At 43.2% G+C, this 22,059-nt stretch overlaps 2 protein-coding genes and 1 pseudogene across 2 annotated transcripts in view; 1 reads left to right on the forward strand and 2 right to left on the reverse strand.

The window, feature by feature from the left end:
- LOC133090675 (mucin-16-like) overlaps positions 1 to 12,227 on the forward strand; it is a 47,165-nt gene extending 34,938 nt beyond the window's left edge. Inside the window, exons 16-23 of the mRNA XM_061189045.1 lie at positions 85 to 152; positions 978 to 1,126; positions 2,661 to 2,821; positions 3,732 to 3,799; positions 8,086 to 8,252; positions 10,442 to 10,483; positions 10,686 to 10,765; positions 12,129 to 12,227. Of these exons, the coding sequence (XP_061045028.1) occupies positions 85 to 152; positions 978 to 1,126; positions 2,661 to 2,821; positions 3,732 to 3,799; positions 8,086 to 8,252; positions 10,442 to 10,483; positions 10,686 to 10,765; positions 12,129 to 12,227 (834 nt within the window). The remainder of the gene's footprint in view (positions 1 to 84; positions 153 to 977; positions 1,127 to 2,660; positions 2,822 to 3,731; positions 3,800 to 8,085; positions 8,253 to 10,441; positions 10,484 to 10,685; positions 10,766 to 12,128) is intronic.
- A 1,726-nt stretch (positions 12,228 to 13,953) lies between these two features.
- On the reverse strand, positions 13,954 to 14,526 carry MBD3L1 (methyl-CpG binding domain protein 3 like 1). Its single transcript, XM_061189046.1, is given in 4 exon segments — positions 13,954 to 14,062; positions 14,064 to 14,438; positions 14,440 to 14,490; positions 14,492 to 14,526. Coding segments are annotated over 4 exon segments (570 nt in total).
- A 2,237-nt stretch (positions 14,527 to 16,763) lies between these two features.
- On the reverse strand, positions 16,764 to 18,358 carry LOC133090677 (protein LRATD2-like; annotated as a pseudogene).
- Positions 18,359 to 22,059: the final 3,701 nt, after the last annotated feature.

The following is a 22,059-nucleotide window of genomic DNA, read 5'->3' on the forward strand; positions in this document are numbered from 1 at the left end:
TGTTTGTTCCTCCACTGGCTCCAGTGGCCCCCTCCAGCCCCAAGAGACCTCCATCTCACTCACTCTCCCTACCCTTTATTCCAGGTCACAAAACTCTACAGAGGCAGCCAGCTACAAGACATATTCCACTCCTGCCTGGTCACCAACTTGATGTAAGTTGAGATTGGAAGCATTGGCTGAGCTGGCGGCTTGAGGCTCTGACCCCCTGTTGGCACACCCTTGAACTGGAAGGTTCATTGACATGGTGCCCATTCTTCCCCATGTCCCTGACAGCTAATCTTACCCTCTCCTTCTGTACGTCTTCGGGGTGCAGGAAAAGGATTAACCTCATGGAGCCACCAACCCCTTGCACCCACCTCCTTCTTGGGAAATACAACTTTCAGCTAATAATAGTCCAATAATAACATTTACCGTGGCCAGGCTCCCTGCTGAGTCCTTTCATGCAAGATCATCTCATTTAATTCTCATAACATCCCCCAGGAAGTGAATGCAATGCTCATCCCCAGTGTTCACATGGGAAGACTGAGGCTCAGAGAAGTGAACAGCCCAAGAGCTGTCAAAGTTGGGTTTGAACCCAGGTCTCTGAGGGATGGGTAGAGGAACTAGGACATCTATACTAGAGAGAGGAAGGATCATGGGACACGATGCTGACTTTGAATGTTACCAAACTTCAGTTCCTTTGTCTTTAAAATGGGGATAATTATAATAATAGCTTCCACCAGAGTGATGGGGAGGGAATGTGGAATTCACTTCTTAGAGGTGCACAGTAGACATTCATTATTGTTACTGTTATTGCTTCTATTCCCAACCCCTAGAAGTCTTTCCCTTTTTGGTCAGGGTCTCTTCTCTTGCCTGGGGGAAGAGGCAGTCAGATACCCACAGTGCTTGTCCTTAGGTCTTTGGCTCTATAAAACAGTAACTCAGGAGACACTGCTGGTGTTGGGTGCTGGCTGAGTTCCCATGGTCTCTGTTCCTAGGCTGGATCCCATGTCGGTCAGCATCAAGGCATTGTTCTCCTCCAATCTGGACTCCAGCATGGTGAAGCAAGTGTTTCTAGACAAGACCCTTAATGCCTCATCCCACTGGCTGGGTGCCACCTACCAGTTGACAGACATGCATGTGACAGGTATGAGATAAGGGGGGGGAATAGGTTCATGGCTGGAAAAGATGGTTTTATGAAGAAGGATAGGGCTTCTGGGTAGCAGTGAAATGGATAGAGGCTGCAGAGGAAAAAGGGGGGCTTTCTGGAAGCCCATGTTGATGATTCATGGCAATGTGTCATCCAACAGGATGCAGGAAGAGAAAATGCAGCGATTGCAACCAAGGAAATGGTTATTTTACATGTCAGTTTTTCTAACCCAGAATGTAAAGGATCCTGTGTTTCCTTCTTAGGCTGCAGTTGTGAGTCATGCATTGGTTGATTCATTCATTCATTCAATGTATATGCCATGAAAATAAATAGGCACTGATGATACATTGTGATAACCGCTATAACAGGGGAATTTCAAAAGTCTGTGGGAACCCCCAAAAGGGATACACAATTCTCTCTTGGAAAATTTTCTAGAGGAAGTGATGAAGAAACTGAGATCTGAAGGAGAACAGGACCTAGTTGGGGGAAAGAGATGGGCAGCTGTGCTACATGTGTCTATAACCGAGAATATAGAAAGAACATGTCATTGGAGGAGGCTTTAAGAAGTTTGCTGTGGCTGGAGCATACACCTTGACATGAGACATGGGAAAGCTGTAGCTGAAGATGTGGGCAGGGACTTTCCTGGGCACTGGAATGGTTTGTGGAGGAACAGGACACACTCAGAATTCTACTTTAGAAAGCGCATCCTCTCGGTGTTACAAGGACAATGATTGGGGACGGGGAGGAAGAACAGAGGTAGGAAGACACATTAGGAACCTAGGTCAGCAAAGGTGTGTGATAGATGCCCACTGAGATGGTCAGCACCTGCACCTGCCAACTCTGCCGCAGAGAAGCCCAAGCTCCTCTTCCCCACATCCTAGTGAACTCTCATAATGCTTGGTGGAGAGTTGGACAGGCCGACAGATGAGTGGATTCAAGGTGGACAGGCCGATGAACGGTCCTCTGTAGGCCACTTTTTTTTTAATTTTATTGAAGTACAATTGATTTACAATGTTGTGTTAACCTCTTCTGTACAGCAAAATGACCCAGTTATACATATATATATTCTTTTTCATATTCTTTTCCATTATGGTTTGTCACAGGATATTGAATATAGTTCCTTGTGCTATACAGTAGGACCTTGTTGTTTATCCATCCTATATATAATAGCTTGCCTTTGCTAATCCCAAACTCCCATTCCCTCCCTCCCACATCCCCCTCCCCCTTGGCAACCACAAATCTGTTCTCTATGTCTGTGAGTCTGGTTTTGCTTCATAGATATGTTGATTTGTATCGAATTTTAGATTCCACATATAAGTGATATCATATGGTATTTGTCTTTCTCTTTCTGACTTGCTTTGCTTAGTGTGATCATCTCTAGGTCCATCCATGTTGCTGCAAATGGCATTATTTCATTCTTTTTGAGTGTAGCCCACTTCTAAAAACCCAGCTCAGTCCACATTGCCAGGAATAAGTAGACTGGCTGTAATGACTTCTTTGTTAAAAACTTCATACTTTCTTTTTATTCTAGAAGTGGAGCCATCAATTCATCTACCAACAGACCAACCAACAATCAGTCCCAGCTTCCAGAACTTCCAGCTGAATTTCACTGTCACCAACTTAATCTATTCCCAGGACATAGCCCCAGGCACCCCCAAACACCAGCGGAACAAGAGAAATATTGAGGATGCGGTGAGAATGGGGTTGTTTGTCCACCCTGTTCCCATGTAGAGACTGACCTATGGACACTGGGTAGTCAGAGGGTGACTTTTTTTTTGGTGTGCATTTATTTTTTTTTCAGTTTGGCAATCTGGACATTTTTTTTTTAACATCTTTATTGGAGTATAATTGCTTTACAACGGTGTGTTAGTTTCTGCTTTATAACAAAGTGAATCAGCTATACATATATCCCCGTATCTCCTCCCTCTTGCGACTCCCTTCCACCCTCCCTATCCCACCCCTCTAGGTGGTCACAAAGCATTGAGCTGATCTCCCTGTGCTATGCAGCTGCTTCTCACTAGCTATCTATTTTACATTTGGTAGTGTATATATGCTGGACATTTTTTAAAATTGAAGTATAGTTGATTTACAACATCATGTTAGCTTTGGGTGTACAGCACAGTGACTCAAATATATATATATATCCTTCTTCAGATTCTCTTCTCTTTAAGGTTAATACAAAATATTGAGTATAGTTCCCTGTGCTATACAGTAGATCCTTGTTGGTTATCTGGAGGGTGACTTTTTTTTTTAACAATTCATGAAGACAGGTTCTTATTCCCATTTTACAAACTAAGAGACAGCCATAGAGGGGTTCACTTGCTAGCCCAAGTCATACCCTGGAATAGGACCTGGACTAGTGTTTTCTTTTTCGTTTTCGTGTTTGTTTTTTTTTTTTGGCCGCACCACTCAGCATGAGGGATCTTAGTTCCCCGACCAGGGATCAAACCCGTGCCCCCTACAGTGGAAGCACAGATTCTTAACCACTGGACCGACAAAAAAAAAAAAAATTGATGGGGAAATGTGCTCTTTGGTTAATTGGCATTCTCCGATGCCAATGGGCCATGGATGCTGACCAACGAAATGTTGCCCTGTCTTTCAGCTCAACCAGCTCTTCCGAAACAGCAGCATCAAGAGTTATTTTTCTGACTGTCAAGTTTCAGCGTTCAGGTGAGTTCCAACTCAGGACACTATCACTATGGAGGTTTGTTCTGTCCTTTGAGAGTGTCCCACTGCCATAGTCTCTCAGTTCCTAGCTGTTATGGAGGAGAGCCCTAGGAATATAGAGCTGTTACCCAAACATCAGCTTGCTCCTGAACCAGTGAGTACAACTGGCTAGAAACTCAGGAGAGCTTGTGTCAACCTAGGTAGACATGAAGGTGTCTGGTGCTGGGGGCCATGGAATATAGAGTGTAGCATTCATGTCTTAAGAAATCGGCCACTGAAGGCAGAATCCGTGGGAGCTGGGGGGTTAGAACCAGATGACTTAGAATCCAGCAGTCTAACCGTGCTGTCCAACACTGTAGCCACTAGCCATAAGAGGCAATTAAAAACTTTTATACGCCTCTTGGGATATGTTTAACATACCATAAAATTTACCTTTTTGATGTACATAATTTAGTGGTATATTTATATAGTGGTACAACTATCCCACTACCTGATGGAGGGAGGAACATTTTCATCACACCAAAAAGAAATCTTGTACCCACCCATTAGCAGTCACTCATTCTTCCCTCACCCCCACCCCCTAGCAAACAATTTACTTTCTCCCTCTGTAGATTTGCCTATTCTGGACAATAGGCATTCCATTTATATGAAATGTATATAAATGGAATCATACACTATGTGGTCTTTTGTGACTGATTTCTTTCACTTAGCATAATGTTCTCAGGATCATCCACGCTGTAACATATATCAGTCCTTCATTCCTTTTTAGGACTGAATAATATTCTGTCGGATGGCTGTACCACTTTTGTTTGTCTGTACATCCACTGATAGTCATTGGATTGTCTCCACTTTTTGGCTATCATGATAATGCTGTTATGATCATTAATATCCAAGTTTTTACGTGAACTTATGTTTTCAATGCTTTTGGGCATATAAATAGGAATGGGTATTGTAGGGTCATAGGGCAACTATGTTTAATTTTTGAGGAACTACTGAATTATTTTCTACAGAGGTTCCACCATTTTATATTCCCTTCAGCAATGTATGAATGTTCCAAATTCTTCACATCCTCACCAACGATTATTATTGTCCTTTTTTTTCCCCCACTATAGCCATCCTAGTGGGTGTGAAGTGGTAGCTCATTGTAGTTTTGATTTGCATTTCCCTAATGATTAGCGATGTTGAGCATTTTTTCATATATTTATTGGCCATTTTTATATCTTCTTTGGAGAATTGTTTATTCAAGCCCTTTACCCATTTTTAAAATTGATTTGTCTTTTTAATGTTGGGGTATAATAGTTCTTAATATAGTCAGGATACTAGACCCTTACAAGATACATGATTTGCAAATATTTTCTCCCATTTGAAAGGCTGGATTTTCATGTTCATGATAGTATCTTTTAAAGCACAACAGTTTTTCATTTTGGTGAAATCCAATTTATCTTTTTCCTTTGGATTCTTGTGCTTTTAGTACCATATCTAAGTAAGCAATGACTAATCCAAGGTAATGAAGATTTACTCTTATGTTTTCTTCCAAAGGTTATATAATTTTATCTCTTACATTTAGATCTTTAATTTATTTTCAGTTAATTTTTGTATATGCTGAGATAGGGGTCCAACTTCCTTCTTTTGCATGTGAATATCTAGTTGTCCCAGCTCTATTTGTTAAGCAGCCTATCCTTTCCCTGTTGTTTTGGAAACTTTGTTGAAAATCAGTTGTCCATAATTGCATGACTTTGTTTATAGACAGTAAATTTTACTTCATTGATCTGTATGTCTCTCTTTTTGCCAGTGGCAGTGTTTTGATTACTGTAGTTTAGTACTAAGTTTTGCAATTGGGAAGTGGCGCTGTCCAGCGTTGTTCTTTTTCCATATTGGTTTGGTTATTCGAGTCCCTTGAAATTCCATATTAATTTTAGTATCAGCTATCAATTTCTGCAAAAGAGCCAGCTGGGATTTTGATAGGGATTGAATTTAATCTTTAGGTCAATTTGGGGAGTGCTAGCATCTTAATAACATTAAATCCCCCAATTCATGAATATAGGATGCCTTTTCATTTATTTAGGTCTTTTTAAAAGTCTTTGAACACAGTTTTATAGTTTTGAATATACAAATCTTACATTTCTTTTTTTAAATTTATTCCAAAGTGTTTTGTACATTGTTTGATGCTATTGTAAATGGAACTGCTTTAACTTTATTTTCAGAATGTTAATAACTAGTGTATAGAAATACAATATAGATTTTTGCATATTGCTCTTATATCCTACGATCATGCTGAGCTAATAGGATTTAGTAGTGTGTGTGTGTATCTTTCTTGGGATTTTTCTATATACAATATCATGTCATCTGCAAATAGAGAGTTTAACATCTTCTTTTCCAACCTAAATGCCTTTTATTTCTTTTTCTTTCCTAATTGGCCCCATAAGAACCTTCAGTATGATGTGAATAACATATAAGATGAGGGCAGACATACTTGTCTTGCCCTTGGTCTTAAGGGAAAAGTTTTCACTCTTCCACCATTAAGTATGATGTTAGGGGTCGTCTTTGCATGAATGTTCTTTATCAGGTTTGTAAAGTTTCTTTCTATACCTAGTTTGTTGAGGTTTTTTAAATCATGAAATTATATTTTGTCAAATTCTGTCTTGTGTCTATTGAAAATATGTGGAAAAAAAAGAAAATGTGGTATTTGTCCTTTATTCTATTAATTTGGTATGTTACATTGATCAATTTTTTTAGATATTAAGCCAACCTTTCAGCTAGAGGTAAGAGTTTAAGGCCTTCTCAAGTCTTGCACAGCACTCTTGTGGTCTTCTAGATCCCCAGGAATACATTGGAGCTTTTCAAAGCCCCCTGTAGACATCTCATTCCCCAATTTTTTCTTTTAAGTTATTAGCTCACCTCTTGCTTGCCTCAACTGGTATTGCTCCCTTGGGCAGATATAGTGGAAAACAATTACCACTGACTGTGGCAAGTGCCATGGGGTTAGGCTTTCCTCACTAAACAAGCTCTGAACTACCATATGACCCAGCAATTCCACTACTGGGCATATACCCTGAGAAAACCATAATTCAAAAAGAGACATGTACCACAATGTTCATTGCAGCACTATTTACAATAGCCAGGACATGGAAGCAACCTGAGTGCCCACTGACAGATGAATGGATAAAGAAGATGTGGCACATATATACAATGGAATATTATTCAGCCATAAAAAGAAATGAAACTGAGTTATTTGTAGTGAGGTGGATGGACCTAGAGTCTGTCATACAGAGTGAAGTAAGTCAGAAAGAGAAAAACAAATACCGTATGCTAACATATATATGGAATCCAAAAAAAAAAAAAAAAATGGTTCTAAAGAACCTAGGGGCAGAACAGGAATAAAGACGCAGACGTAGAGAATGGACTTGAGGATACAGGGAGGGGGAAGGGTAAGCTGGGACGAAGTGAGAGAGTTGCACTGACATATATACACTCCCAAATGTAAAATAGCTAGCTAGTGGGAAGCAGCTGCATCGCATGGGGAGATCAGCTCGGTGCTTTGTGACCACCTAGAGGGGTGTGATAGGGAGGGTGGGAAGGAGACGCAAGAGGGAGGGGATATGGGGATATACGTATACATATAGCTGATTCACTTTGTTATACAGCAGAAACTAACACAACATTGTAAAGCAATTATACTCCAATAAACAAACTCTGAGTCAAATAAAGACAAGCTCTGAAAATGAGGCTTTTTCAAGGAGCTGCCAGATAGGTCAAATAGTGACAGTTCAATGGGGATGGGTCTTTTGGGGAGCTCTAAACCCATTATGGTTTTCAAAGTTACTGAGCCCCTTGTGAGAGCAGGATGAGAACTGTGCAAGTTATAACACCGTAACGTTTACTCCATTTACCAAGATTCAAACATTTTTTCTTAACTAAATGCTGCTTGAATTGTTGCAAGCCTTCGGTTAATTTCTAGACTTCTGAAAAAGTTGATTTTGACCATGTTTGCCAGTGTTCTCATTCTTTTCACGGATTTTCAGAAGTCCTTACTCCAACATTTCAAAATGTTCTCCCTGCAGCTTCTTATTTATAAATTAATTCAATTAAATAAAATGAGACGTTCAGTTTCTCACTCACACTAGCCATATTAAGTGTTCGATAACAACATGGGGCAAATAATGACTGGATAGTACAGACACAAATGTTTACATCATTGCAGAAAGTTCTCCTAGACAGGACTAGAACCAGGGAACCAGGAATCGGGGTAGAATTCCAGATACCCTTGTTCATCCCTTGTGTCCTTCCAGGTCTGAGCCCCCCAGCAACCACACTGGGGTAGATGCTCAGTGTAACTTCTCACCATTGGCTCAGAGACTGGACAGAGTTGCCATCTATGAGGAATTCCTGCAGCTGACCAAGAATGGTACCCAGCTGCAGAATTTTATCCTGGACAGGAATAGTGTCCTTGTGGATGGTAAGGCTCCCTGATCATTGGGGCAGAAATGGGGGCTTCTAATTTCCTCACATGGGGACTCTCCTGGGAATCTGGAGACTTGGGGATGAGTCAGCACTGAACTTTCCCAGGCTGGCAGGAGGTGCATACTCCCACAGATTTTACCCACTACTGAGGGAGAGGAAAGGACATTCAGTGGGATATAGGAGACACTCGCCTTCTCCTAGACTGCACCATGCAATAGAACTTTCTTAGTGAAGGAAATGTTATATATCTGTGCTATCCAGTGCATAAGCTACATGAAGCTCTTATTTAAGCATGGCCATTGTAACTGGCTTTTATGGTTAATGATTTTTAATAGTACTGACTACCAGATTTTTTAAATTTCACTTAATTAAATTAATTTTAATTTAAAAAGGCACTTGTTGAAGTAAGTCAGAAAGAGAAAAACAAATACCATATGCTAACACATACATATAGAATCTAAAAGAAAAATGGTTCTAATGAACCCAGGGGTAGGACCGGAATAAAGACGCAGACGTAGGGCTTCCCTGGTGGCGCAGTGGTTGAGAATCTGCCTACTAATGCAGGGGACACGGGTTCGAGCTCTAGTCTGGGAAGATCCCACATGCCGCGGAGCAACTAAGCCCGTGCGCCACAACTACTGAGCCTGCGCGTCTGGAGCCTGTGCTCCGCAACAAGAGAGGCCGCGATAGTGAGAGGCCCGTGCACCGCGATGAAGAGTGGCCCCCGCTTGCCACAGCTAGAGAAAGCCCTCGCACAGAAACGAAGACCCAACACAGCCAAAAATAAATAAATAAATAAATAAATAAGAGTTTAAGGGATGCTAAATCTTGGATAGTCCAGAGCTTGAATGATGAACGATTGAGCAGGACTGTTAAGATAAAGTGGAGAAGATGGTGGGGAAAAAAGTATTTAAAAAAAAAAAAAAAAAAAAAGACGCAGATGTAGAGAATGGACTTGAGGACACAGGGAGGGGGAAGGGTAAGCTGGGACAAAGTGAGAGAGTAGCATTGACATATATACACTACCAAATGTGAAATAGATAGCTGGTGGGAAGCAGCTGCATAGCACAGGGAGATCAGCTCGATGCTTTATGACCACCTAGAGGGGTGGGATAGGGAGGGTGGGAGGGAGACACAAGAGGGAGGGGATATGGAGATATATGTATACATATAGCTAATTCACTTTGTTATACAGCAGAAACTAACACAACATTGTAAAGCAATTTTACTCCAATAAAGATGTTAAAAAATTTTTAAAAAAATTTTTAAAAGTAAAAAATTAATTAATTAATTAATTAATCACAGCATATATTTTGTAAACCTGGTTTGAATGGAAGTAAGAATAAACCTCCAAGTGGATGTAGAAAAAAAATGAAAAATTAAATAAAATAAAATAAATAAATAAAAAAGGCACTTGTTCCTGCTCGTATCAGGCAGCACATCTTAAGAATTTGCCTGGGGTTGTACGAGCAGGGGGACCTGAAACCCTCTCCCGTTGCCCAATGGGTGCTATGTGTCCCTACCCTCACAGAGTTTGTGTTGCAGTTGGAAATAACAAGAATAGGAAATTTAAAATTATAAATTATTTGATGTGAACCAATCCATACTTGGGAGTAGTAATCAGAAGGCTTCCTGGAGGAAGTTACAGTATAGGTGAATCCTGGAAAATAAGCATTAAAAACTCAGTAAAGGAGAAGGGAGTGAATGTATTCATAGACAGAGAAGAGAGTTTTGAGTGGGAATTTATAAATTTAAAGAGATCCCATGGTCTTGTCAACTGTGATGATCCATTCTCCCCTCCACTAGCATAAGATGGTCCAGCCCATCATCAGTCATCCATTCCCAGAGGTATGATTTGAAATATCACTCTTGTAGTGTGATAATGGCTTTGTTATTATGTAGCAAAATATCCTCATTTTCCAGTGATACAAACTAAAATGGAGTGAAACATCATTATGGCTACATGACTTTAATATTTAAATGGAATTATGGGATGATGCAAGGGTAGCAAGTATTAATAATTTATACATTGGGTATGATACTGTTTTAACTGGATAAGTTATATATTGTTATTTCTAGGTGATGGACGTTTATAATGTGGTTCTATTTTTCTGTGTATTTGAAAAGTTTTATTTAAAAAAGTAAAACACACTCACATGCATTCTCCATTTCATTCACTTTCAGGGTATTCTCCCAACAGAAACAATGTCTTGACTGAGAATTCGGGTAAGCCTCAAAGACGCTCCAGGCCAGGATGGGGAGGGAATATTTTGATTCTCTGCCTCACTAAAGGGAACCATGTACCCAGGGTATTGGATGATGATGAATGTTGGCCAACCCATGCTAAGGACTTTGAGGCACAGTAGGGGGAATCAGGAGCCCTAGGGGAATGATAGGAGGTGGCTCACACAAGCACTTGTCTCCCCAGACCTCCCCTTCTGGGCCATCATCCTCATCTGCCTGGCAGGACTCCTGGGGCTCATCCTGTGCCTGATCTGCTGTTTCCTGGTAAGCAAGGAAGTGTTGTTGTCTTCTTACTATCAGGTTGTAAGAGCCCTTTATATATTACAAATACCTGTCTTCTGCCGGGGATATGTTTTGCAAATATTTTCTCCTAGTCTGCGTGTAGTTTGCCTTTTCCTTTTCTTAACAACATTAGTCATTAGGGAAATGTAAATGAAAGTCATAATGAGATACCACTACACATGAGAATGGCTAAAATTAAAAAGATGATAACAAGTGTTGGTGAAGATATGAAGCAACTGGAACTCGCATATAGTGCTGGTAAAAAATAACATGGACACATCTTTAAAAGTTACATTGGGGTTAGTAGATGCAAACTATTACATATAGAATGGCTAAACAAGGTCCTACTGTATAGCACAGGGAACTATATCTAATATCCTGAGATTAAACCATAATAGAAAAGAATATAAAAGAATGTATATATGTGTATAACTGAGTCACTTTGCGGTACAGCAGAAATTAACACAACATTGTAAACCAACTATAGTTCAATTAAAAAATAAATTTTAAAAGAAGTTACTTACATCTATGCAACAATCCAGTCCTAGGAATTTACCCAAGAGAAATGAAAACATATGTCTATACAAAGACTTGTACACAGATGTTCATAATAATATTTGTACTAGCCAAAGACTAAAAACAACCCAGAAGTCCATCAACAGGGGAAGGGATAAACAAACTGTGGTATATCCACACAACTCAATACTATTGAGCAATAATAGGATTATTAACACATGCAATGATTAATCTCAAAATAATTATGCTGAATGAAAGAAGTCAGATGAAAAAGAGTACTTACTGTATGATTCCATTTATAAACAAACTCTTGAAAATACTAGCTAATCTCTGAGGCCAGAAATCAGATCAGTGGTTGTCTGGGAATAAGAATGTGTTTGTAAATAGCAGGGGAGGAGGAATTGCAAAAGAACATGAGGACAATTGGGGGGATAATGAGCATTCCTTATTTCGATTGTGGGGATGGTTCAATGAGTTTATAATCCAAACTTATCAAATCATTCACTTTAAATGTATGCAGTTTACTGTATGTCACTTATACATCAGTTAAGCTGGGGTGGGGGGAGGAAAACAGAAGATATGAAGGGGATATCAGAGAGAAAATGGTAGAAAAAAAAAGTTAAAAGGAAGAGAGAAGAAGAGAAAGAGGTGAAAGAGGGAGAAAAGAGAGGAAAAGGGCTGGGAGAGAAAATTAAGAGAAAAAGAGAAAAAAGGAAGAGAGACACACAGGAACATCAGGTCTCTGTGGCTATGGCCATGTCCCTCCCCTGTAGCCCCCGATACTTGGCAATGACTGGTCCATTCTGATGCCCTCTGCTCACCCTCACAGGTCACTGTCTCCAGGCGGAAGGAGGAGGAAGACTGCGAGGCTCAGCAACAACGCCTGGGCTATTACCTGCCACGCCTGGACCTGAGGAAGCTGCAGTGACATCTGCTTGAGTCCCCTTTTCCCAGTCAGGTTCCAGAGGAGCTTGGCCGAAACAGAAAGAAACCACATTGGTCAGACACAACCTCTGGGCCTTTCTTGACTTGGCCCCTACCTGGTTCACACTGTACTGAGATAAAAGTTTTCCCCTTCATTATGTCCTAAAGACAACTGCAACTTCTGTCTTATGGTTCCACACCATATCATCCCTCAGGGACACCAGGATTGGTGAAACAGGCACAGACATTGTCAATGAACAAAATCAACATCCCACTTAAGTGTGAGGTCTGCCTACCTAGTCACCCACTACACACGTCTCTCCTCGACTCCTGCGCAGCCATCACCCCATCTCTATTCTTCTATATTCTGCACCCCCTTCCCCGAAGTCCTGAGAGTCTCAAGTTCTCCTTGAACTACTTCATTCTCTGATGTTCAGATTCACCAGGACGTCCAGAAAATCTGCCTGGGTGACTCCTTTCCCTCATCACAGGTCCTCCAAGGTGGGAAACAGACCAAGAAGGAATGAGTGGGTCTGACATGACTCTGCAATCAGCCTTGGGACTTGGGAGCTGAAATGACTAGGTATCTGGGAAGACTGAATCCCTGAGTAATACCAAACTCTAGAGAGAGAGGGTCTGCTTTGGATTTAAAGATGAATAAAACTCAGGGGAAAGGTCTGAGAGAAAAAAAAGCTAGTCTTTTTTTCATTTTTTTTTGCACTGAATCTAACCAAACAGTTAAAGCAGAAACTCCCTAACAGGCAGTGCGAAGCATCCCAGGCATGAAACAAATACTACAGATGCTCTACTATTGTTTAACACCTCGCTCTCAGAAACTATAAATCCCTCAGACAAAAGTAAGTCATGATAAAGAGGATTTGAATAATACAACATGCTTGATGAGGCAAACAGGCAAATAAATCCCAACAAGCAGTGACTTATTGTTAGATTAATGATGCTGAAAACAGTCTCTTTTGATATCATGATACCCCAAATGGCATGTCAATTTTCATGAATCAAATTTTCAACACATAAAAATCTTTAAAAATGAGGAAAAAAAAAAAAAAATGAGGAAAAGTTTGGTATCTCATTATATGCAACTCTGAATTAGCATGCAACAACACAAAAATAGAGACCTAGTAGTAGATATCTTATTTGAGAACATAATTATAACAGCTCTTTAATGAAATATTATTTTGGAATCTACTGGGTATTATACAAAAAAGGATAATCTATTGTGAAAAGGTAGGTTTTATTCTGTGATTTTAAGGGCAAAATAACTGAATAATCCCATAACTTTGATAACTCTCTATTGACTTTAAAATACAAATAAATAACATACATAGAGAGGAAAATGAGATAACAACATGAAGAGGAAAGATCTCCTCTTCTCACCAGAAACCAAATCACTCCCCTCAGAAAGATCACTGTCTAGGGAATTCCCTGGCAGTCCAGTGGTTAGGACTCGGCGCTTTCACTGCCCGGGTTTGATCCCTCGTCGGGGAACTAAGATCCCGCAAGCTGAGGGGCCAGCAAAAAACAAACAAACAAATATAAATAGATCACTGTCTATATTTTCTATGCCACGCAAAAGAATTTAATGAAAGAAAAGTATTGGTTTATTTTAAAGTTTCAAGAGCTCAAAGCAAGAAAAACTTACAGGCACTGCAGAGAGTCAGTAATAAAGTGCTGTGGTGTACCATTTCATCTGCACCATTTTCTCTTTTTTTTCAACAGTGTTTGTCAGGACATCCTTCTTAGCCCCTCACTTTTTCTGCCTTGATAGCTAGCCTGTCTGCAATCAATGTTATCCTCAGTCTCTCTCTTGCCATCTTCACTTTCCTGTTTCCTGATATCTTCCTCAGTCACCGGAAATTGTTTGCAGAGGAGCTATGAGATACCCAGACTAGCTCCTGGAATCATCTCTGCCAAATCTGAAGACTGGGCAGGGGTGGGCCTGGGGCTGGAGTTCAGACCACCTGTGAGAACTCCTGGCAGAGATTCACCTGTGCAACTAGTTGCAAGTTTTTGCAAGGCTTTGGCAAGATCCAAAGTACTTAAGGGTTCTCTGGTTCCACTGAAGGCCTGGAATCCATGCAGTCTCTTGTGCCAGAGCACTTGCTGGGGCTTGTCCAAGGTTTCCTCCCATTGATGGCATCTGATCTCGTTGCCAGGATAAGATGTGATTCTAGTAACCAGCCTCTTGAATATGTACAGACATTCTCAAAGGGATGGAGGTGCTTAAGCCACGCTTTGGATTGGTTTCTACAATCACGTTGCTTCCTCTGTGAAGTCTTGACCATCATGCTTCTTTTCTTCTTATCCTATAAAATTAATCATGAAATTGTACAGGACAAAATAGTTCTAACGTCTTATTCCTAAGGAGAAACAAATATTATTAAATATATATATATATATATATATATATATATTTTAACATCTTTATTGGAGTATAATTGCTTTACAATAGTGTGTTAGTTTCTGCTTTATAACAAAGTGAATCAGCTATACATATACATATATCCCCACATCTCCTCCCTCTTGGGTCTCCCTCCCACCCTCCCTATCCCACCCCTCTAGTTGGTCACAAAGCACTGAGCTGATCTCCCTGTGCTATGCGGCTGCTTCCCACTAGCTATCTATTTTACATTTGGTAGTATGTATAAGTCAATGCTAGTCTCTCACTTCATCCCAGCTTACCCTTCTCCCTCCCCGTGTCCTCATATATATATTTTTAAGTGCCAATGTAGCCATTGCCCGGGCATTAAAAACTCTTATCCACAACACTGCCATTTTCAGGAAAGATCCAACAGTTGATGTGTTTCCCTTTTTTGGAACCTTCACTGGTGGTTTGTTGCTTTACTTTAAGCATGATAACCCTAAGAAAACTTCCAAAGAATCACCATTCTGAAGCATAACATATTTCACACTTCTGGTACCCTGTAAAAACGTTTGCATTGCACTGGAAAGCAGCATCTGGAGTAGATCTATTTCCTCTTCTAGTTCATTTTCAAGCCCTATTATCAAAAATCTCTTCTCTAGATGGAGAATGCTACTCTTGGTATGGATTTTACAGGCGTTCTTCCCTCAAATTCAGATTTCTCACAAAGACGTTTGTAACAACAGCTGGTCACTGCTATGCCCCAGTGTGATCAATGACGTTCACTTTCCATTTGAGTGCAGAGGAGGGAGACAGAAATGAGGGAGTGAAAAAGACAGCTGGCTTCCCCAGCCCCCAGAGCTGCTAGGCAGTGCTGCTCTGTTCTTCCCTACTGCTGCCTGCACATTGGTCGTTTCTTTCAACTTTCGCTACTGTGTTAAGCATAAAAGAAAATCCAAATCTGTTAGGTATTGCAGGCTCTCTGTTACATGTCTTTACCCACATTTATCTTGCTCCGTTTTTCCACAACCAGGAGAATATAAACACAGAGCTTATTACTAAACTTTAAAGATTATTAAACACAGGAACTAGATCTACATTTCCAAAAGGAGACTGATATTTCTTCAAAGTCCCAGACCAGGGCTGAGTGTGGTACATCATTAACAGTCAATGATGATAGTCAAATATATATATTTGACCCTGTTTGGCTGCTTCTGTAGTGGATACTTTATGGGGTGACACCAGCTAACGTGTGACCAGCGGATGAATGCAGCCAAACAGGTTTAATTAGATCAGAGACACAAAGGGCTATTCCCTCCTTTGATAACAAATAAAGCAGCTGTAAGCGCCTACAATAGCAGGCGAGAAACAAAGGCAGCAAAACAGAACCATAATTGATCCTTCTCCTAGCTGGCCTGTGATTTACTTGTAACCTGGGAGGTGGCAGCTGGAGCAGGAGGGAGCAGGAGACTCAGCTAGAAGCCAGCTCCAGAAGATGAATTGCTTGGGGATGGGGAGGAGGGAGGTAGCAAAGTCTCTGTTTTGTAGCCCAAATTTACTCAACTATTTGTTACACATCATAGAAGGCTGCTAGGTTTTAGCCTGCTGCTCCCAGACCTGGTCCTGATTTCACCAGCTTTGCACCCTAGGAATCCCATAAATTAAATCACCGCCTACTCCCGGATCCCACAGACAGCTCGGCGGGGGTAACGCCACCACAAACCGGCTCTAGCCTTAGTACAGGGCACCCTCCAAGCCCAGGGTGGGAGCGGAAGCGGGTAGGAGGCAATGGCAGGCGACGGTACTCCGACTTTTCTCCACCCCCGCGCGCGTTAGAAGCGTCGATTTTTGGATCCAGGTCTAGCAGAGATTAATTGTCAGGCAAGTCAACAGTTGACCCCACTTCAGAAAGGACGAAAGATTGAGCGGGCGGACAGGAATCTCCCCCTGCCAAAGGGCTCCTACCTGCTCCCTCTTCCTCCTCCGTCTAAGATAACAAGCTCAAGCCAAAGTCTGCGCATTTCGCCAACTCTCCGTTTTCCAAATGGCCCAGGAGCCCAGACAGGGACCACAAGGTTGTGGAGGAGGGAGTGAGGGAAGGGAGGGGGCAGCAGGTGCTGCAAACAGCTTCGCCTCACAGCTCCGCACTCAGCTCGAGCATCAGTGCACCACCGCCTTTCGGTCCTCCTCCTCCCGGCCTGGCGCAGGGGGGCGCCAGGGAGGCGGCGCAGTCTGCGTGGCGTTGCGTTCACCCTCCTCCAGCTCCGCGGGGTGCAGGTGCTTGGCGAGCTCCCGCAGCGCCGCTGCACGCCCGAAGTGGTCGTTGTGCCGCTTCTCCATAATCAGGTCCTCCAGGCTCTGGAACTCGAGCTCGTGGTTGCGCTGGGCAAAGAGCTGGATCTGCACCCCATAGGGCTGCTGGCCGAAGCGCGGCACATCGCCGATCTTGAACCCGCGCTGGCCTAGGCGGCATCAGTCGGGTGAAGCTCTGGGAGTGGCGTCTGCTCAGCTCGCGCTGCGCACCGTGGCGCTGGGGCTCCGCGTCTCGTAGCTGTAGATGGTTCACCACGCGGCTCGTGTCGGGTGGGAGGCTGTTGCTCACCTCCAGCCGATGCAAATGCACCACCTGGAAATTGCCCACGTATACAGTCCAGTGCGGGTACTGCGCCTGCCACACTAACTCCCCCAGGTCGCCAGGTCGGCATTGTTGAGCAGGTTCTGGGCTTGTAGGTGCTCAGCGCCACGGAGCCCGCGCAAAGCTTTTCTGGTAGATGCACTCGTGGCGGTAGAACTCGGAGCGCCCCACCTCGCGCAGCCCTGGGTCAGAGGTCCACGGCGGGGGCAGCGGCTGCGCGTCCCTGCAGTTGGGCAAACGGCCGCCGCCGCCGCCATCCGGCTTCTGGGGCAGCGGCTGCGGCTCCACGGCCTCATCACCACTGGAGAAGATGTAGGAGATTCCGATGTGGGGCCCGTCGGGTCGGCTGTGGGAACTTCCTAATAACTTAGGCAGGTCATTTTCTCCGCATGGTTTCCCACCACACTGCGGACGCAAGTTCACACCGCCGAGGGAGGAGAAACCGGAACCGCCACTAGGGTCATTGGCACAGGTCTCCGGACAGGGACTGAGACCACCCGCGAGAGGTGGAGGCCGTGGGGAATTTTGGGGAGGGGGGCGCTGCACCCTGAGACTTCTAGGGGAGTTTCCAAGTGTGGGCTCCGCAGTTCCTCTCCTGGCGCGGTGGCAGCGAGGCTGGGCAAGGGGAAGGGACACACGTCTTGCCCTTACAGCTACATCGCGCCTCAAGGCTTGAAGGTAGGAGGGCAACGCCTGTTCACACCCATCCCCTCCCTCCTGCTGGGGCTGCTGCCCCCCCTCAACCTGCTCTCGGGGAGGTGGGGCTCCAGAAGGAGAAGGAAGCAGCAGCCTTGCTGCCTACCATCGGCAGCTCCTGCTCAGCCCTGTGTGCAACAAGCACCAGATCGGGAGAGCTGGGATTGTACGTAGATCCTGCTCCCGGCTTCCCCAGGGGAAGTAATACAGACTGTTAATACAGGGAGGTCTGTTGTTCCTCAGCTAACAAACTGCCTAGAAGGTAACAATTGTATAACTTTCCCCCTCAACCAGACTCAAAATGTACTTTCAAAGGCCAAAGCCTTTTTCACTGCGGGCACTCCTGGCCCTCCTCTTGCACATGTGCCTGAGGGGCTGGGAGTTCTTGGGTGAGCTCCAGACCTCCATCCTCCTGGTAGTTCATGGTGATGCCACTGACTGTCCCCTGTTGTTGCAGGCAAAGATGAATCAACTCTTAAACTAAATGAGGCCTGCAGGATGGGTACCCTCCAGGAAGAGACAGTGTAGAAGCCTGTGAAATCCATGGTACCTACCAGGGAGAAATGTCTCCTGCGTGGCCACATTGCTGTCCACCTACCCCACTTGTGACACCGCCCAACAGGTACTGGACCAGTGGTTCACTAGGTGAGCGTGGCCCCCTCCTCAGCACAGTGGTGACTCTGCCCACTGCTAGCTGTGTGTGTTTGAGAATGTGACCAAATCTCTCTGAGCCTCAGTTTGCTCCAAGAAGTCGGGTGGTAGAGGATAAACCTCATAGAGTCCTCCTTGTAGGGACTACTGGATCAGCTACGGCAGGTGCCTGTCTGGTGCCTGGCCCTGCAGAAAGGGCTGCTGGATGTGCCGGGGTTGTTCCTGGTTATTATTTTCCCCTCCCCCATGAAAGGCCATCTGCCACACCGCACTGGTCTGTGGCCTTCCTGAGTTTAGAAAAGCACATGGAAAGCAACCAGCTATTCCAATGCAAAGGAGGTTTGAGATTCCATCTTGCTGATCCTGGTCCTTGTCCTTGGTGTGGCCAGAGTAGGGATCTCTGTGGGCAGGATGAGAGGCCCCAGGCCCACTCAGATACCTGGGATGGTTCTGGTTGAAGTTCCTTCATTCCACAGTATATATTAAGCATCTACTACATGCAGGCACTTTCTGAGACACTTAACATAACTCAGTGAATGAAGCAGACACAATACCTGGGCCTCAATATAGCAGAAGAGTCACAGTCATACTAGACATCATTTGCAGGTCCTGCCCACTGTACATCACATGTGATGCCCTCATCTAGATCTGCAAGCACCCTCCCGTATTCTAACTGGGATGATGAACCACAGGACCAACTAAAAACCTGAGTGGTGTTTGGGCCCAGAAGAAGGGCCTCCTGTCCCCACAAAACAGATGGGGAGAGTATAGGGGCTGTGTGTAGGGAGTGACTGGCAGAATCTTGGATCTCACACAATCTTTTGATTTCCCTGGGAGGGCTGAGGTCTGGAAGCTTCTGCTTCGGAACAGGAGGAAAGACAACTGTATCTGGGGTCCCAGGTCCCTTGAAAATCAAAGGGGAGGATGGGTTGAGCATCCCCTGAAATAACCATCCCCACCACAGTCCCATCTTCATCTACCTGGCCCCTCCACATCCACCACTCCTGACACCCACCATCAGGCCCAGTACGGGAGACGTGGGAGAAATGTGCTCACGGGTCTGCCTCAATCCTCAGTCCTGACTCCCAGATGCATGGAGGACTGAGGTGGGAATGCATATTTGGTCAACAAGCACAACAAGAAAGGCCTCAAAAGATTCAGGCCAATGTTTCCAAGACAATGAAAATTAATCTGTACAGAGGCCAATAAGGTGCTCATTAAGCCCAAAGTAGTCAAATACAAGATGTTAAAAAGTGCCAGCCCTAAATTAGACAGTCTCACCCATATCATCCACCCCAGTCTCTGGAAGTATGTTGTTTTTCTTTTCCCATATAGTCAAGAGTACTACACTTTGGCAATCACAGACCATGAGTGAGGTCAAAGCCAAGGCCAAGGTCCCAAAAAGTTCCCCCCCAGACTCCAGGAAAAAAGCTTTTGTCTATCAACTTTGAGGATCAAAAATGGTACAAAACTTGGACTACTGCCCGCCTGGGCAGTTACCTCCCTATGCAATTTATAGAAATACAATATAAATTCCATCCCCCACCTGCCACTTACCACAAAAGAGAGATAATCATATAGTTTTTACCCTGAAATATGTTAATACAATAAATTATGTTAATATTTAACTGTCCTTGCCATTATGGAATAAACTCTACTGGATTATGATGTATGTCTTTTAAATACACAGCTAGATTTATTTTGCTAATATTTTATTCAGAATGTTTGCTTCTGAAATGTGTTACAGTGGGCTAATGTTTACAATAGCAAAAAACAAAGAAAACAAACAACATCCATCAGATGGAGAACAACAGAATAAATTATGGTGTAGTATACTATGGAATGTTACTCAGCTTTTTCTTAATTTTGAGAGGTCCATTGACTAACCCAAAGAGACAGCCATGATATACTCTTAAATGAATATAGCAAGTTACAAAAAGTCTATATATGTGTGTATATATGCTTATATATTTTTGAGCAAAGAGAAAGATGTCGAAAAATACTCCAAGTGTTGGTTAATGTTGGCTACCCCAAGGAGTACAGTGGAGAAGGGAGAGACCTGAGAGGGGAGGAATATATTAACTTTTTCTTTATTCACCCCTGGTTTGTTTAGTGATTGCAAGCAGAGTATTTCTTTTGTAATTTTTTTTTTAACAAAGGTAGGATGGTGGTGGGGGTAGGAAACCCCAGTTATCTATTAAAAGTGATGTCAATTAACATCTGTTGAGAACTAATAAATAGCTACAATTAATACATCCAAAAACAAAAATAGAATAAAATTATCAAAAGCAAAAAGAAGAATCATTATGAAGTTCATTTACCTGAAAATACAAAGCAATCAATCTGGAACCAAAGTTACACAGACGTGGTCTTTCCCAAGTGCATTAAGCAAGACATCTTCAGGAAGAACTAGTTTTTCATTTACAACTAGCACAAAATTATCAGTTCATGGATATGAGGACAACCAAGGATAAAACAAAGAGAAAATGAGTCAAGTCCATTTAAAGGAAAATATTTAAGGAATAATTGTACCCATCATCACAGATTAGCTGAAAAAGGCAAAATATTACAGAAATCATTGAAGCTTGGGGGGAAAAATGACATTCTGAATAGTCAGCTTGTCATCTACACTAAAGAAAGAGGGGCAAATTTTTTCCTAGTGTGTTATTTTATATTTTACACCGTAAATAGACAAGTCCTTTTTACTAAATAGATCGCAAAGGAAAACCAACCACCTTGACCGATCGCCACATATGAAAAAATTTCAAATGAAAACTTACAAAAAGCTATCAACATGGAGCATGGGGCCGGGTGGGGGGGGGAGCGATAAAGTTCTCACACTCAGAAAGTTGCAGTTACTCACAAAAGTGAGAAGTGTTTGTAAAACTTGAAAATATTTACATAATCGAATTTTTAAAATTTGCCAAAGGGCTCATTGTCTCTAGAAAAGCTGTGGTTTGCTATTTCACCGAGGAGATTAAAATTTAATTTTTGTCAACTCTGTGGTGGTTAAAGGAGAATAGTACAGAAAGAAATGCGTACTAGGAGTCTGCCCAACAGAATTTTTCTCCGAAAAGTTTTTGACTACGTTTACGGTTATTCAAGTACTCTTTCTCTCAGCTCTTATCAAATCCTTCATAAAAGAAAACTTCAGGACACAAAATAAATCAGTAGCCGAATCGCCATGGGCTCCGTCGGCTGCCCACTTCGCCGTCTCCCGCTCGGCCCGTCCCTCTCTCTGGAGCTCAGGCGCTGGAGACGAACGCCCGCCCTTCCCGAAGCCACCTTTCCCGCCCGGCTCGCCAGTCTCTTACCTGCCGCTCCGAGGTGCTCTTGGCACGTGGGGGTCAAGTCCCAGGCCTCGGGGTCTCCTGTGAGGCCGGCGCCGCCCGCGATTCCCCGAGCATCTAGCCGCGCTTCGCTGCCTGCGGTGAAACTGCGCCCGGCAAAGCGCGGCGGCCCTCTCCTGTCAGC

Source organism: Eubalaena glacialis, chromosome 4 (genome assembly GCF_028564815.1).
Source record: "Eubalaena glacialis isolate mEubGla1 chromosome 4, mEubGla1.1.hap2.+ XY, whole genome shotgun sequence".
Classification (NCBI taxonomy): domain Eukaryota; kingdom Metazoa; phylum Chordata; class Mammalia; order Artiodactyla; family Balaenidae; genus Eubalaena; species Eubalaena glacialis.